The sequence below is a fragment of the Ornithorhynchus anatinus genome, chromosome X1, assembly GCF_004115215.2.
Source record: "Ornithorhynchus anatinus isolate Pmale09 chromosome X1, mOrnAna1.pri.v4, whole genome shotgun sequence".
NCBI classification, from domain to species: Eukaryota; Metazoa; Chordata; class Mammalia; order Monotremata; family Ornithorhynchidae; genus Ornithorhynchus; species Ornithorhynchus anatinus.
Window position 1 is genome coordinate 113808082 of NC_041749.1, and position 15655 is coordinate 113823736.

The following is a 15655-nucleotide window of genomic DNA, read 5'->3' on the forward strand; positions in this document are numbered from 1 at the left end:
GCTGGTCACACCTCCTCCAAGAGGCCTTCCTCAAATAAGCCCTCATTTCCCTTGCTCCCTCTCCCTTCTGCGTCACTTATGTACTTGGATCTATACCCTAAAAGCACTTGATATTCACCCCACCCTCTGCCCCACAGCATTATGTACGTATCTGTAATTTATTTTCCCGTCTGTCTTCCCCTCTAGAATGTAAGCACCTTGTGGGCGGGGAACATGTCTACCAACTCTGTTAAACTGTACTCTCCCAGGGGTTTAGTACAGTGCTCTGCACAGTCAGTGCTCACTAAATACTACTGATTGATCGACTGCCTCAAAGACAGCTGACATCACCCATACGGCAGAGAGAAGGCCATCTTATAGCTCTCAGAACTGAGCATTGTAAAAGCCAAGCAGTATGGCCTAGTGGAAAGATCTTGGGCCTAGGAGTCAGAGGACCTGGGTTCTAATCCCGGATCCTCCACTTTGTGACTGCTTTGTGACCATGGGCAAAGCAGCGTGACTTAGTGGATAGACCATAGGCCTGGGAGTCAGGACCCGGCTTCTAATCCCGACTCCATCACATGTCTACTGTGTGACCTCGGGCAAATCACTCAACTTCTCTGGGCCTCGGTTACCTCGTCTGTAAAATGGGGATAAAGAGTGTGAACCCGGTGTGGGACAGTGACTCTGCCCAACCTGTTTAACTTGTATCTACCCCAGTGCTTCGAACAGTGCTTGGCACATAGTAAGCACTTAGCAAGTACCATTATTATTAATAATATTTCTTAACATCTCTGTGCCTCAGTTACCTCATGTCAAATGGGGATGAAATCCCCATTCTCCCATGTCCGACCTGATTATCTTGTATCTACCGTAGGGCTTGGCACATAGTGCTTAAATACCACAACAGTATCACCACTTTAGATGGGAGCAGTGTTCAGTTTCCAATCTCCATTCGGGTGAGGCCACTTAACCTTAGAGCTTAAGTCGGTTGCAGGATTTTATGCTTAAAATTGTCTTCATTTTCCTGTAACCAATGCAGAAAGACAGTCAGAATGGTGGGAAATTTGGCTCCACTATAAGAAAAAGACTGGGAGAAGGTATGAGGGGGATGGGAGGGAAGAGAGAAGGGGAAAGGAGAAGTGAGGGAAGGGGAAAGAAGGGAGGGAAGGGGAAAGGAGAGGGGAGAGGAGGAAGCCGGCAGCTCCGCCCACGTGCTGCCTGGCCTCGCCTCCAACAATTTGCTGGGGCTCCCAAGGCCCACTCTCCCATTTTACTCTTACCTGAGGGTGCGTAACTGAAATGGTACACCCGGCGTAGACCTCCAAAAGACCCTACTCGGGAGAAGAATCCAGAGGCAAGCTGGGGAGGTTATTCTCCACATATAAATTAAGAAAAAAAAGAGGCTACAGCTTTGGGTGTTTTCCAATACAGTGAATTTTATTATATGTTGCAAAATGAGCATTCAGCTTTTTAGTGTACAAAAAGGACACTAGCTCTTTAAGAAACATTAGGAAAGCTGAAGACGAGGCTGCCTTTGAAACTGTAACATTTTGGCAAAGGGAAAGCTTTTGTAAACTCCAACTCCATGGCTCAATATAATTTTATCCACAGTACAATATTACAAAGTAAAACACAGTATCAATAAGTTAGATCATACTTAACCACCTAGAACTGGTTTCTATTAACCCAAAAGCACAAATTTGCTCAACTTCAAAATTCCTTAAAAATAAAAACGGCAGATTTGACTAAAATTTGTTTTTAAACAGTCCAAAAGAAGTGAAGCATAAAGTCATTGAATGCTAATTGGGTCTCACAGTTTTGATATTGTTAAATATTTTTCTTTCAGTTTTTATATCCCAATTCTACAAGTTCCAGAATATACAAGTAAATGTACACAATACATTTTTGTATACAACTCTGTCTGCAAAAATACCCATAGAGCAGATGTATAAAGTTTGAGATCTCTTCATATACTTTACCCCTTCCCTCCCCGCTCCCCCCCGCCCCCCAGTAAAAATTTTCCAAACATGATGGATCAGAATGAGAAGTGTTTCCATGGAAGAACCGGGAGCCTCAGAGAACCTGCTGCCCTCAAACTGTCCACAGCAGCCCTCTGGGAAGGAGGGTCAGCGCTGCGTGTTGGCCGCGTGTGTGTGCGTGTGTGCTTATGTGTGCACGCGCGCACTGGCACACTGCAGATGTAGATACCGGTTCTTTGGAAGTGAGCGATGGAAAAAACAAAACAAAAAACAACAAAAAAATCCACCTGCGAAAGCCCCGATGCTTACAAACCACTTGCCTCAAGTTGGTTTTCAAAGCAACATCTCAAATCCCCAAGGCCGCTGGAGACATCCCAGCGACATCCCACCAACAACCCGCCAGCCTCGGCAGAGGCCAGGCTCCAGAGATGGCTCCCTGGGGCCCTGGGCCAAGTTAACCACCTGCCCATCAGAACCTGGGTCGTGACCTCTTCTCCCCTTCCTGACCCAGCCCAAAGCGAATGAGGGATCACGTCCCGAGAGGTTTTGGCAAGCCCGGCAACAGGCCAACTGGACACCTACCTCCTCCGGGAACCGCACTCGGGGCCGGACTGTGCCCAAGAGAACAGATCGAAGCCCGACTCGGCCCAATCCACACCGGTGTGATACCCAGCACTGGTACAGACCGAGGCAGGTGGGCCACTGAACCAGCGTGGTGAGACTTTGAGCCGTCATCAGTGCCCCCCACCCCCCACCCCCCACCAACCTGGGTCCTCTCTTTAACCATCTGTGCATCTCTGAAAATGGAAGGGTCGTTGCCGTTTCCACAACAGAACCATTTGCTATGGAAAATAATTCACGCCGCGAGCCAACCCGGCAGCCGATAAAGCTCACTCGGGGACAACTCTTTCCTCCTTAAATGCCACATTTTGCTGCATTAAAGGTCCCTTGGTCTGACACCATCTGGTTAGGTCGGCGAGAGAAATCAAATTTCCATCCTGCCCTCAGCTTCCGACCTCCTACCGGTTAAGAACGGGCCTTTGGCTGAGCTCTTCATGGGAAGCTGGAGAAGGCCTCATCCAGTGGCCGGCCCCAGCTCCATCGTGCCAGACACCCAAGCCCCAACCTCTCGTATTACACCGATCAGTCTCAGAGAGAAGAGTGAAAGGGGCGGGGGAGGGGTGGCTAGAACTCACCGCGCGAAGATTCGCCCTGGCCAATGAAGCTCCGACAGCCAGAGCGATGATTTAAACATCACTGATGATCATTTTCAATTGCGTTTGATTTGAACAGGGTGACCGACAGCAAAGAGAGACCTAAAAAGTTGCTGCAGACTTTGAGTCCGGGGGACAAGGAATCCAGCAAACAGGGGATTTGCTCCATGAGCCTCTCCCACCCACCCACCAGACTAGTGCCACCAAAAAGCGAAGGGCGCCTAGGCCGATGAGGAGAGGGAGAGACCCTCCCAGCGCCGCCTCCCTGCGGGCTAACCCTCGACAAACTCGGCCCCCGCCCCACGATGGTCCAGACAACTGCGAGGGCTCTGGTTCTGGGGCTCTGGGGCTATTCTAGGGCAGCAGATGCCTCTTTTGAACACAGACACCCACATGGAGTTGGTGAAGTTGGCGACACAAAGTGGCTGTCGGGGAGAGTTAGGTTTCCCTGAACTGGCAGGAGCGAGGGGTGTAGTGAAGCAAACAAACGAACAAACAAACAAACAAATCAGGCTCACCGAAGAGGTAACCAACTCAGATCTTTCCCCGCCACCCTCAGCCCCCATCCCCTCTCACTGAGGCCGGGCACAGAAAGGCCCCCGGCAAGTCATCTCGGATGAAAGGGGCCAGCGGGCTGTGGCAGGAAGCTGACTGGATGGGGCGAGAAAGGCCTGGAGCACGGTCCCCTTCCGAGAGCCTTCTTTGGAAATGTGCTAAAAGCCCCACCAAAAACATGTCACCTCCCCCAAAGTTCTCCTGAATTCTCTCCTAAGGGTCATTACAAATAACAAAATAACTTCTCTGGAGCGTTAGTAATACTGCAATTAGAACACAGGAAAGAGATTCAGACACTTGGCCTAAAAGGAAAAGGGAGGCACAGATTTAGAAAAAGATGCTTCTTTTATACAAAAATAGACCATAGTCTCATTAGCAATGAATAAAATTGGCTGTCTTCATATAAAACTAGAAAAGTTGAAGACAGACAGGTCTCAAAGTCTTCTGGCATGGGGAATTCAAAGCACGATGCAGATTGAAGAGGTGGGTACCCACTGCCAAAGGCCGCTGCCCAAAACTCCTATGACGGCCTCCGGGCGGGCAGAGCAGGCAGGAGAACCAAGGAGCCGGCGTCCCTTCTCCCGGCTGCCTCCTGGGGACCCTGGACGAACTCCACCCACTGAACCTTGGGGCAGGGAGCCGTGAGGGCTGGAGGGGTCAATGTGAGGCGATGGGGACCCAGGCCCCGGAGAAGGGGAAAGGGCGCATCCCGGTTTACCCGACGTGCGTCCCACAGTCCAGTGTGCAAGCCTGGCTCAGGGGGTAGGGTGGGAGCCGACTTCCCTCTCCAAAGTGGAGTCCATGAAAATCTCTAGCGTATTCATAACCTTTGGGTGTTTCATTTGCTTGGAGGCAAATCTGCCTTTAGAAGTTGAGTGTGCTGGCTTCAAATGAGTGAGTTTCCTTTATTTCTCCTTCTCTCTCTCTCTTTTTTTTTTTAAAAAAAAAAAACACCAAAAAACCAACAAAACCATAAAACGAGAAACCTTTTTTTAAATAGATACCTTTTTGTTTTCCCCACTTCCCCTCATCAGGGAAGGTCAAGCTTAATAGAATTAAGCTGGGAGCCAGTTCTGCCAGCTGACTCCTTTGTCCTTTGAAGGAGCACCCTCCACCCCCTCGACTCCCCGACTCCCCTCCCCGCCCCTGTCGCGCAAGGGGCTTCACATCAGAAATCAGATTACTTGCAAGTCTGTAGAAAGAAATTTTAGTTGTACAGTGAAACATGTCCAGCGCCCATATGTTTCTTTAGCCCAGGTCCTAATGCCAAGACTGAAGTTGCTGTTGGTCGAATTCTGCTATCAGTTTTTTTATATGGGCCAGTTTGTTGTGGAGATATTCACAACGGTTCTTTTCTTGGCTGTAGTTTGCATTAGTCTGAAAAAGATTAGCAAAAGAGCAACACAGAGAAAAATTCGGTTATTATCCCAACGTGAATTCCATGGCTAGAAAACAGAATCTGCACAAGCAGCGGAAAGAAGAAAGGGGCCCCGACCAGTCAAGGCCAAAATCGGAAAGAGTGGGAAGTGGCTGGCCTGGTGATAAAAATTGGAGAAAGAAATTTAACCCATTTGTGGGTATACCCGGCAGACATTCCTGGTCCCTGGCAAACACACTTCGTTTGTTTATTACCATGATGTTCACGGGTCTTCAGGCATCCTTTAAAAACTGGTTAATAATCAGACCGCCTTCACCGTTAATCCAAGTGGCTCGAATTTTTCAGAGATGACCCCTTTTCTCAGGGGCCCTCCAACCCCTTCGCGTCTAAATTGTTTTTATCCTCAACACCCTGTTAAGGTAGGGAGGTGCCAGGATCGGTGCCCTGCTTCCGCAGACGGGGCAACCGAGATCCGGAGAGGCAAAGCGACCGGGCCAAAGTCACGCGGCCGGTCCGTGAAGGAGCTGGCACTCCGAGCTAGGTCTGCTGATTCCTATCCCAGTGCTCTTCTCCACCAAACTAACCTTCCATTAGCCATCTCCTGGGCTGATGATTCACCACCTTCACGAGAGAGCACGATCCTGTCATTTTAAAGCATTCGTGTGCTTTCTCGAACCTCTTCGGGCTCAATCCCTTCCAGGACATATGTACATATGTATGTGTGTGTATATATATATATGCATGCATGTGTGTGTGTGTGTGTAAAAACCACAGGAAAAAAGCCCTGAAAAAAGGTCCAGCAGTATTTTCAACTGCTGAGGGGTGAGACTAAACCAGAGGAACCCCTTTCCTCCCTCTGACCTAGGAAAGGAGAGGCAGTTGGGAATGAGGTGGCAATACAAAAAGCAGGCAGAGAGAGCCAGGAAAAGCAGAGGACAGTGGGAATTTGGGTGAGGAAGGAAGAGGGGTCAGAGGGCCCCCGCGCCACCCCCCGCCCCGGCCCCCTCAGAACTGCTTGGATCTGTGCTGCTTCGGACTCAAAGCCCTCTTTGGCCCTTCCCCACGACCCCCCAGTTTTCCTCAAACTGGGGAAACCACAAGACCCGTCCCCGTTCTTTCATTCGATCCGGATGAGCTCTGCTTCGGACAAAGGGCTTCGCTAACCCCGACATCACCACAGTGTGGACGCCAGGGGGAGCTGGCCCCCGGCCCCTCGACCCCCGGCCCCCCCAGCGGAAACTCCAGATTCAGTCAGCCCCCCAACGCTAACTGAAAGGACTACGGGCCGCTTCTGAACACTCCCAGTTCAACCTCTTCAAACGCTTTCCCGGTCACTTTCCTCCCCCGGGACTGCTCACTCCAGGGCGGCCTGCACTCACCTTTTTAATCTTTCGATATTCCTGTAGAATCTGATCATGTATAATCTGTAAAGAGAGAAGCGCATTTTTCGTTCATCTAGCTGAAATCGATAAGTATGCGACTCCCCACCCACCACCGAAGACAGTCACAGTGGTAGCGGGGAAACAAAGCCCCGCCAAGCGGCCGATCCCAAGGGGGCCGCCGGAATGGGTTTCGGTGGCCTCGCTTTCCCGGTTAAAGCGGCCCGCTCGCTATTCGTGAGGCGACGGGGCCAAGTAGAGGGCCGAAGGATTTAATAACACCTACTCCGCTCGGGGGGGGGGGGGGGGGGGGGGAAGTGATTTAAAAGGAGGGAGGGAAGGGGCAGCTGGAGAAAACCTGAAATCTCTCTAGTAAGTTCAACAGATGCAAATCTGGTCAGAAATCCAGTGGTGGGGGAGGAGCTGGCATCTTCCAGGCCATTCGACAGAGTCCGGGAGTTTGGTCTTAATTTTCTGAAACCCCAAATTCCTCCTCGGATGACTCTGGTCTGTATCTTGGGAAATCAAAGTAGTTCAACACCACCCGGGGAGGGGGGGGCATGGGGGGGGGTGGAGGTGGGGGGGGGGAGGGGGAAACCTCAAAGAGAAGATGAAAACTTTCAAAGAGACAGGAAGGATTGACAACCACCAGGTATTTAAGCCTCCTGATTAATCAGCATATTATCCTCAATAAGGGCCGGTTTTGTAAATATTTAAAGCTCTCTCAAATCCGTCTGACAGCTCTGTATGATGCTGCACTATTAAGATCAAAGTTCTGGGAGATGCAGGTGACCAAGAATTGACTCCCCTTCCAACTTCAATATGCTCCCACATGTGCAAATCTCATCTCTCTGGCTTGGAAGCTATGCTAATGGTTGCCAGCAGGTTCTGGCTAGGGGAAACCAACGGTCTCAGCAAGTCTGTCTGCTGTCAGCAAGTCCCACAAATGGAGCTGCAACGTCTAGTTGAAAGAGAAGCCAGGGCTGAGGGGAGCTCTCAGCCGTTTCACAAGGAGCTTGGAAAACCGCCTCGCGCCTTTTCCCTTTGTATCCGCTGGCCGGTGCTGTGGGCATTCGATTTACCCAGATCCCGCGCTTCTATTATGAAGAAACCTGGTCAAAATGTTTTCTATCAGTACATGCGAGGGACTTGGTGATACCTTGTATTCTTCCGAACCCTGGGTGAGTTGCTTGAGCTGGGAATCTAACTGTGTAAACCGTCGTGTTATCCTCTCTATTCGGGCGTGCAAATCTCGGTACTCATTGTACTCAGCATTAAAGTCGTTCTTATAAGTCTGACGCTGCTCCAACGAGGCAATAGCAGTATATTTTCTGAAAGGGAAGCCAGGGGAGATGGGATTTAGAAGAGGTTCAGGGTGGTCAGAGGCCCACTGGAGATGACATTCAAGATGGGTCCTGAGAGGCACCTGGATTTGCTGCCTCAAAAAAAGAATCTGGCCCAGCACACTTCAACTACCCTAGTTTACGCAGGAGACGAATAGGGGAGAGGGCACGGGCCGGGAGTCAGAAGGACCCGGGTTCTAATCCCGACTCCTTCACTTGTCTGCTGTGTGACCCTGTGTAAGTCACTTCACTTCGCTGTGCCTCCGTTACTGCACCTGTAAAATGGGGATTAAGACCGTGAACCCTATGTGGGGCAGGGTCTGTGTCCAACCTGATTAACTTGCGTCTAGCCCAATGCTTAGTACAGTGCCGGGCACATAGCGAGCACCTAACAAATACCAAAAAACCCCCAAAAACCAAAACCAAAAAACCCCTAGAGCAAGTTGGATACACACATGTACACCTATGTGCACGTGCACGCGTGCACACTCTCACGCGCACACATATATGCGTGCACTAGGTGCAACAATTCTGGAGCTGAGATGGCCTTCAAATTTTCCCAGGCTTGGACTGACCACATCATAAGCCCCATTCCAGGCACCGGCATTATCATTCTCTGTTCAATTCAGAGTCTGAATTCTCGTTTCAGGAGATAAAAACGAAACTCTTTCTGAACCCAAAAGTTCACCCAAGTGTGGGCTGGTTCAGGATCCCAGATATAATCACATAAACTTTCCGCCTGTCTCGGGCTTTATGAATTGTTCTTAGAAGTTTGCGTTCTTGGATCTGAAAATAATAACGTAAGTACTCACAATAAATAATCTGGCATTTCCGATGTTGATGTTGGAACACTAGAATTATTGCATGTTCCATTTAAACCTACAAGGGACAAAAAACACACTATGAGTACAAGGGTCTACAAAGTACTGTCAAGCAGAACTCCACCGTCACAAACCCATCTGCAAGAATCATTTAGGAAAATGCTTGCAAGAGGATTTATACCTTATGGTTTTCCAAGGATGCGGGGTGGATTTGGAATGGGAGGCAGCTGTAACTGCGAGCCTTGGCCCACAGTTGCTCTTAACTAGCATAGGGAGAAAGGACCCAATGCACCGAGCAGCCAACACCCTCTCAGAGTGGAACTGGTCTAGTGCGTCGCTGGTGGCCTACAAGCAGTGTGACTTAGCGGAAAGAGCACGGGCCCGGGAGTCAGGGGGCCTGCCACTTGTCTGCTGTGTGACCTTGGGCAAGTCGCTTCACTTCTCTGTGCCCCAGTAGCCTCACCTGCAAAATGGGGATTAAGACTGTGAGCCCTACGGGGGACAGGGGCTGTATCCAACCCCGTTATCTTGGACCTACCCCAGCGCTCAGCACAGTGCCTGCCACACAGTGAGCGCTTAAGAAATACCACAATTATTATTACTCTCATTATTATTACAAAGGACACGAAGTTCAGCGCTGGTGAGGTGGAGAACAAATTAGACTCCAGATGGGCAAACGGAGAATACATGCAACGGCCCAAGAGGCGGCATGAGCCGCGTTCCGACAAAAGAACGCTCGGCCTCGGTGGGCAGCCCAAGGGAGAAGTTAACTGTGAGGTTAAAGCTTGAGCGGTCTGTCTAGAACCAAACTTGGCGTCTGGGGGAGGCTTTTACAAGGCCAATAAGCCTGAAGACTCGTATGGAGCCACGGCTATTCCAGCCCCACACCGGGGATTAACATATCGTCTGGCTTTTCTTCCTCAACCCGGGAAGCGACACAGTACGTTATACTTTCCGGAAGGTGAGCTAACAGAAACAGGAGGATGCTGGATCCTGTGGATTTTGGGGAAAGGCTACCCAGGGAAAATCTCCAGGCTATCACTGCTTCTCCCGTGGGGAGGCGGTGGCCAAGGGATTAGTGTAAAGGGAACTCGGTTTACACCGCAGAGAGGAGGGTGAGGTTCCCGACCCCCTTAGGCTGAGCCTCCCTCAACCGTGGGCAGACAGCGGCTCTCTGCCTAGCCCGACCCCGCCTAGCCCACCCGCGCCTCGGGAGGATCGGCAGAGCCCCGGGACCCGGCTCGAGGGCGCGGGGAGAGACCCAGCGTGGGCTCGGGTCTCAGTCGACAGTCCGCTGGGGCGGCCTCGTGGAGCCCCCCAAACCGCCCCCCGAAGCCCAGGGTGAACAGCGGGAGGCTCGGCGGGGACTCGGAGAGAGGCGAGGGGCTGGCTGACTGGGGGCAGGCTCAGCTCGGGCTTCGGCTGGCTTGGCAGAAGCTCACCCTCGGGGGCGGGGTCCATTCGGGTCCCAATCGGAGGGGTCCTCAAGTCTCTTCAGGCAGTGCCGCCGCATCAGGCACATCACGGGCCGTGTGTTCGACTGCGGCTCCGGGGGTGGGGACGGGGCTCAGGAGGACTCGACTTCACCGAGCCTTCGAAAGCCCAGGCCCGAGCCCCGATGCCCCGGAGCCGAGGCGGAACACGGCGTGGACATGTGCGTGGTTCTCTGTCCAGCCGCCCAGAGACGGAGCCAACCCCAGTCGAGTCCGCCCCAAATCAGGCCGAGCGGCGCCCCTAACTGCGTGCCTCTGAATCCTCCCCCAGAAAAAGTGAATTTCTGGCTCCCGGAGAGCAACACGTGTTAGGCAAAATCTGGGTGGGAAGAACCCCGCCTCGGGAAGGAAAGGAGACCTCTGCTTAGAAGACGCGACCGAACTCTTGTCCTGCCCGCCGCAAAAACATTTACACTCTCTGGGTGCAAATTAAAGGCTAGGGGAAGCAATGGTACTTCCGAGATGTCTACGTTGCTCCTGCAAATCCGGAGTAGCCAGATGGCCAGAGTCATCTCTGAACTCTTTTAAAGGCTAAAATCGGGCTCAGGCACCGACGCCCGGCTTCCAGGTCGGGAATGCAACAGGAGCCGGGTGTTGCCGTCAGGAGGGCACAGTCTGACAACAAGAAAGCAGCTGCCAGAGGAATCACGGAAAAGGAATCCTTCCGGCTTTCCCCGCCACCGAGCTGGCGGCGTTTTAGTAAGGTGGCGTTGGTCTCGCCCCCTCCAGGGGTAACAAACCCAGGAAGGTGAAAAACTGGAAAAACATGACAAACGTCCAAGGAAAGTCAGCATTTTCCCCATAAGGGAAGTAAGCCAAAAGCCAGTCTTTAAAGCACCAGCCTTAATAAAGGGAGCCTGGGAAAGGAGCCAGAAGGGCACCTGGCCCAAGAGAGGTGGGGTCAAAGAATTGCTTTCAGCAACGAGCCTCCGGTTCAGGTGAACGATCGCTAGCGGGTAAGTGTGAGACTGTGGCTTGCAGTTTGCTTTCTCTTTCCTCCTCTGGCTTACGCTCCCTCTAAGCGGTTTAAAAAGGCCTGTGACCTTAAGACAAGTTTCAGCTCAAAAGAGCTTGGTGTATCTTGGATTTGAGGCCCTGGGCCGATCCCCTTTCGGAGGTTGGGGTGGTGGGGAGGGTGGCGGGGGCAAACGTGCCCGGGCGGGGGGTGCCTGGGGCCCTCAAGCGAGTGGAGGAATATGAGGTGAAAAGAGATGCGACCAACGGTGCCCACAGTCACGGATGCTCCTTTTCTGCTCTTGCTTGGCCTCGGAAAAGCGGAGCGGGCCCATCGGATGGTGAGAGGTAGCCCGTCTAGCCCTGGAGCTCAGCTTTTAAAAGGGTCGGGCCCAGACTTTCATTTTACTCCATTTAATGTCCCGCTGTACTACCGAGCCCTTCTGGGGAACCCAATCACCTGACTCCCATCCGTGAGACCTCGCAACAACCCCCTGAGGGAGGTGTTGGGTCAGCGACGTGCGTGGCGCCGTCGCAATTTTCTTTTTTAAATGAAGGATAAGGAAGAAGAGAAATAGCAAGGATGTTTGCAAAAAGCTCGTTCAGCTCCAGAAAAGAACTGCCTGTGGGGCAAACATCTCAGGCCAGTAGCTCGCCTGCTCGTGGGACACGAGAGGACAAACTGAGCTGACCTCCGGCTTATTTAGAAAAAGGCACCCCCCGCCCCGCCGGTCCCCCTCCGCCAAAACAACCGCCTCCTCCCCCCCGGAAAAATCCCCCCCAACCCCCCCACCCCGGCCCCTGGATCCAAGAGGAACGCCCTCCCCGGCCCTCCCACCCCAATCCAGGATGCCTCTCTGAAATTCCGCCTCTGTAGGAACTCAGACCCGGGGACCGACTCGCGTTCCCAGCGAGCGGCTAGAGGGCCACAGGCAGGAGGACTCAAAGGAATGCCTAGCTCTGGACCCTGTGGGCACCGAAGGCTCTGGAGGCAAGAGCGGTGCCCGATGGGGGGGGCACTTATTTTTCGAGCTTCCGAGTCTCTCCCGGAACCGCCGGTTCCCTCGGTGGCCCGGAAAGACCAAGGAGCTTCCCCAAGACGAACCTACCTGTGGCATCCTGCCTGGAACTGCTCGTTTTGACTTCGGAATTCTTTGGGAGGCCAGAGTCCTGTTTCCCCTCTTTGTGCTTCTCTTCGTTCTTCTCCTTTTCTTTGTGCTTTTTGGATTTTTTCTTGGTTTTTCCATGCAACGAGCTAGAGTTCTGATTGCTCGTCGGAGGACAGTCTATCGGCGGACCGAGGCTCGGTTTGTCAGGAGCCCCTGGATTCTTGGAGTCTTTGCCATTTTGACACACACTCTTGCTGACAGCAGCAAGGGGGTTATGAGATGTTGGAAGTGCCTGGCCTGGCAACTGAGAGCTGGAACTAACACAATCGGGCACCGTTGCCTGGACCGCAGCAGGGGGAGCCTCTTTGCCGTTGGAAGAGTTCGCTTTCCCATTTAAACCTTGCTGCGTTCTCTGAGCAAAATGAGAGATTCTGGGCTTCTTGGTGGCTAGTGGATCAATGAAATCCAGTGGCTGGGGTCGTTTCTGAGAACAACAAAGTTTCTTTTTTTACAAAAAAGAAATAGCAGTACAAAGATCCTTAACAAAAATAAGCTCCTCAGAGGGCCACTTCCCCACAAGTGCAGGCATGTCAAAACACCTGATGAGACAGAAACCGTCCATTTGGCATTGGGGGGAACTTCCTGTCTGCAAGACTCGGTGTCTCCGTGAGATGGCACTGTGACCCACAAAGACGGGAACGCGCTAAGTCAGGTTAACAGCATCGGCCTGCGCGGGCGGCCGGCGGCGGCCCGCCACCGACAGCCCCAACCCTGGCTCGGGCACCGGGTTGGAAGTGATCTGGGGAGGGAGAGTCGGCAAGATCTGCCACCCCTCGCCCGACCCGCGTGCCGTCTCCGCCGAGGGGGCCCGAAGGCTCCTCTCAGCCGCCGGGCGGCGAGGCGGCGACCCAAACCCCCTTTCCGGAAGCGCTGGGACGGGCCCGACCCGACACCAAGAGCGGGCGGGCGGGCCCCGGGAGGCACCCGGAGAAACCACTCCTCGGATGCGTTTCCGCAGGGGGCGACCCTGACCCCCTACTCCTCCGCACGCTTCCCCCCTTCCGCCCGCCCCCCCGCTCCCCTCGGCCCCCTGCTTCTGCAGGCTTCCTCCAATCGAGGCTGGCCGACGGCCCTTCTGGAGTCAGCCGACGACCTGAGGAAGGGGAGCTGACGACGGGGGAAGAGGGGATGAGATACCATCTGCTCACGAGGCCGGGGGAAATGTTCGGAACAGAAACCGGGCTGAGACGCCGCCTCTATCCTCAGCTACCTGGGAGGGTCGGGCCCGACCCCGACGACTGTTTTACGCCTGTGCCTGCAAAGGGGCCGACACGTCCAAGTCAGGGGAGAGGGCAGGGTGCTCACCGGCACTCTTCCGCCCTAGATGGTCAGGGTTGTAAAAACAACCCCGTTCCAAGAAAACGCCCGTTTGGGGGTGTGGGGGGTGGGGAGCTTCGGGTAACCACCCCAGGAGATCGACGGCGAGAGCGGGCAGCTACAGTGGGATGAGGGGAGGAGACTACCGAACACATCTGCACCTTGGATCAGGTGTCTCGGCTGGGGGGGAGGGGGTGGTGGTGGTCTGGCCTTCAGGGCCGAAAGAAAAATAAGGGTTTGCGGGGGCGGGGGGGGGTGGTGTATGGAAATGGCACGCAGGCACGTTATCGGTTGTTTCTTTCAACCCGAGTGGAAGAGAATCTCATTTGGACCCAGCAGCCGGGACCGCAAAGCAGAAAGCAGTTTCCAGGGAAGTCAAGTTCCACTTCTCGGCCGCCAGCCCGGCCTCGTGTATTTGCCTTCCTGGGCAAGGATGAATGGAGTCGGAGAAAGGAATATTTAGTACGAGCTGCATTAACAGCAAGCAGTCTGCGACTGGGTTTCTTTTGGACTTTTATTTATTTTCTTGCCTGTCTGCGTGGGGACATTCATTTGTTTGCCCCTGGAAACTTTATCCTCCTAAAGAAAGTAAATCTGGAATAAGAGTCTTGTTTGGAGGCAAAAGACATCCCCAGCCATCCATCTTATTCCAGCGGTTCCCCCCGGCTCCAGGCCGTACTTGTGACACCAAGTTCTCTCTGGCCTAATGGGAACAGAGAGGACCACAGAGAAGACAGGCTTTCCATCCCCCGGGGGGAGAACAATCCCTTGGTTGTGTCAGGAGTCCCATACCGGCTTTTGCAAACCGTTGTCTGTGGCAACAGAGGAGACCGTTCCACCCTCTCAGCTGGAGGGCAGATGCAAAATTGTGCTCGACAGCAGAAGAGAAACAGATGAGACCCATTTGGAGGAAGGAAGCGGGGCAATGGAGGGAGATGAATCAACCCCACCACCTGACAGTCAGGATCTCCAGCTCCACTGAAAAAGAAGGGAGCCGGAAGATTTTTCCAATTCGCTCTGGCTTCCGTCATGACGGGCATTAAAGCTCCCGGAATGACTCAGATCAGTAAAGGAGGTACAGAGCTGGACCCAGTACCCACTCGGTCGATTCTGACTGGCTGAAACTGGTCCAGGTGGGAGCCCGTGGCCCTGGCTGCCGGTCAAAGGCCAAGATGAGGGCTGTTCCGGAGAAGGCTTCTCCAAACGCGATCACGCCCCTCGATGGGGAGCCGAGAAGGGCAGCCCCGCTCGGAGCAGGCTCGGAGCAACTGGCTACGATTCCCTCTCCATCCTGAGACTCTATGAATAGCTCATTATGCATCTGGAACTCCGTGTTCGGCCTGGCTGGTCGGTACACCGCTTCCTGATTTTCCCCAACTAGACGTGACTGAAGCAGTAGGTGAACTGGGGCCTAGACACTCCCTTGTAAAGGCTGGGGGGAAAAGAGTAATTCCTACCTGCGAAAACGGACAGACCACGGGAGAACCTGCCTCCCCTTCCCAGAGGGAGGGATCATGTTCCGTCAACGGAAAGCGGGCCTGTTTGTCCTTCGGGAGGGGCAAGGGACACTGACCTGACTGACCCACCTTGGCTCCCAAAGGAAATCTGGGGGAGAAAGGGGAGAGGAGAAAAACGAACCAGGCTTGGTGCCTCCCCCGCCACTTGTTTAAGAAACGGCTGAATTCCCAGCAAGGACTCAACACGGCGAGGACCAAGGTGCCTAGTCTCACTAGATTTCCCTAGTGGCTTTTGTTGGTTTACATTTTCCCCCAAGAGGGTCTCACAGCGGGAAAGGGCATCAGCATCCATAAACCGATGCACTTGCTTTCAAGGGGGAGTGGGCCGTGAAGCCCGGATTAGCTCTCTGGTGTCCTTCCAGGTTGGCTGCTAGCTCGTGTGTGCCAGAGAGAGGACGGGAAAGACCCTGGAAAGAAGCCAACTGAGGATGTGCTGACTGAAGAAAAGAAGAGGAAACCCATATATTTGGGGGCTAGCAAGTAAAGGCACATGCCGCTCCGGTTCATGCCTGTAAGGACTAATGAGACAGAGATCCAGTCAGCCTCTAAGCACT

At 53.3% G+C, this 15655-nt stretch overlaps 1 protein-coding gene across 2 annotated transcripts in view; it reads right to left on the reverse strand.

Moving 5' to 3' along the window:
- Positions 1-1398: 1398 nt before the first annotated feature.
- The window catches only part of ELL (elongation factor for RNA polymerase II), a 135748-nt gene continuing 121491 nt past the window's right edge, over positions 1399-15655 (reverse strand). For both annotated transcript variants that reach the window (XM_029051248.2, XM_029051247.2), the window contains 5 exons: positions 12208-12691; positions 8643-8709; positions 7647-7818; positions 6488-6532; positions 1399-5107 (listed from right to left, as the gene is read on the reverse strand). In XM_029051248.2, the coding sequence (XP_028907081.1) occupies positions 4991-5107; positions 6488-6532; positions 7647-7818; positions 8643-8709; positions 12208-12691 (885 nt within the window). In that variant the 3' untranslated portion in view covers positions 1399-4990. The remainder of the gene's footprint in view (positions 5108-6487; positions 6533-7646; positions 7819-8642; positions 8710-12207; positions 12692-15655) is intronic.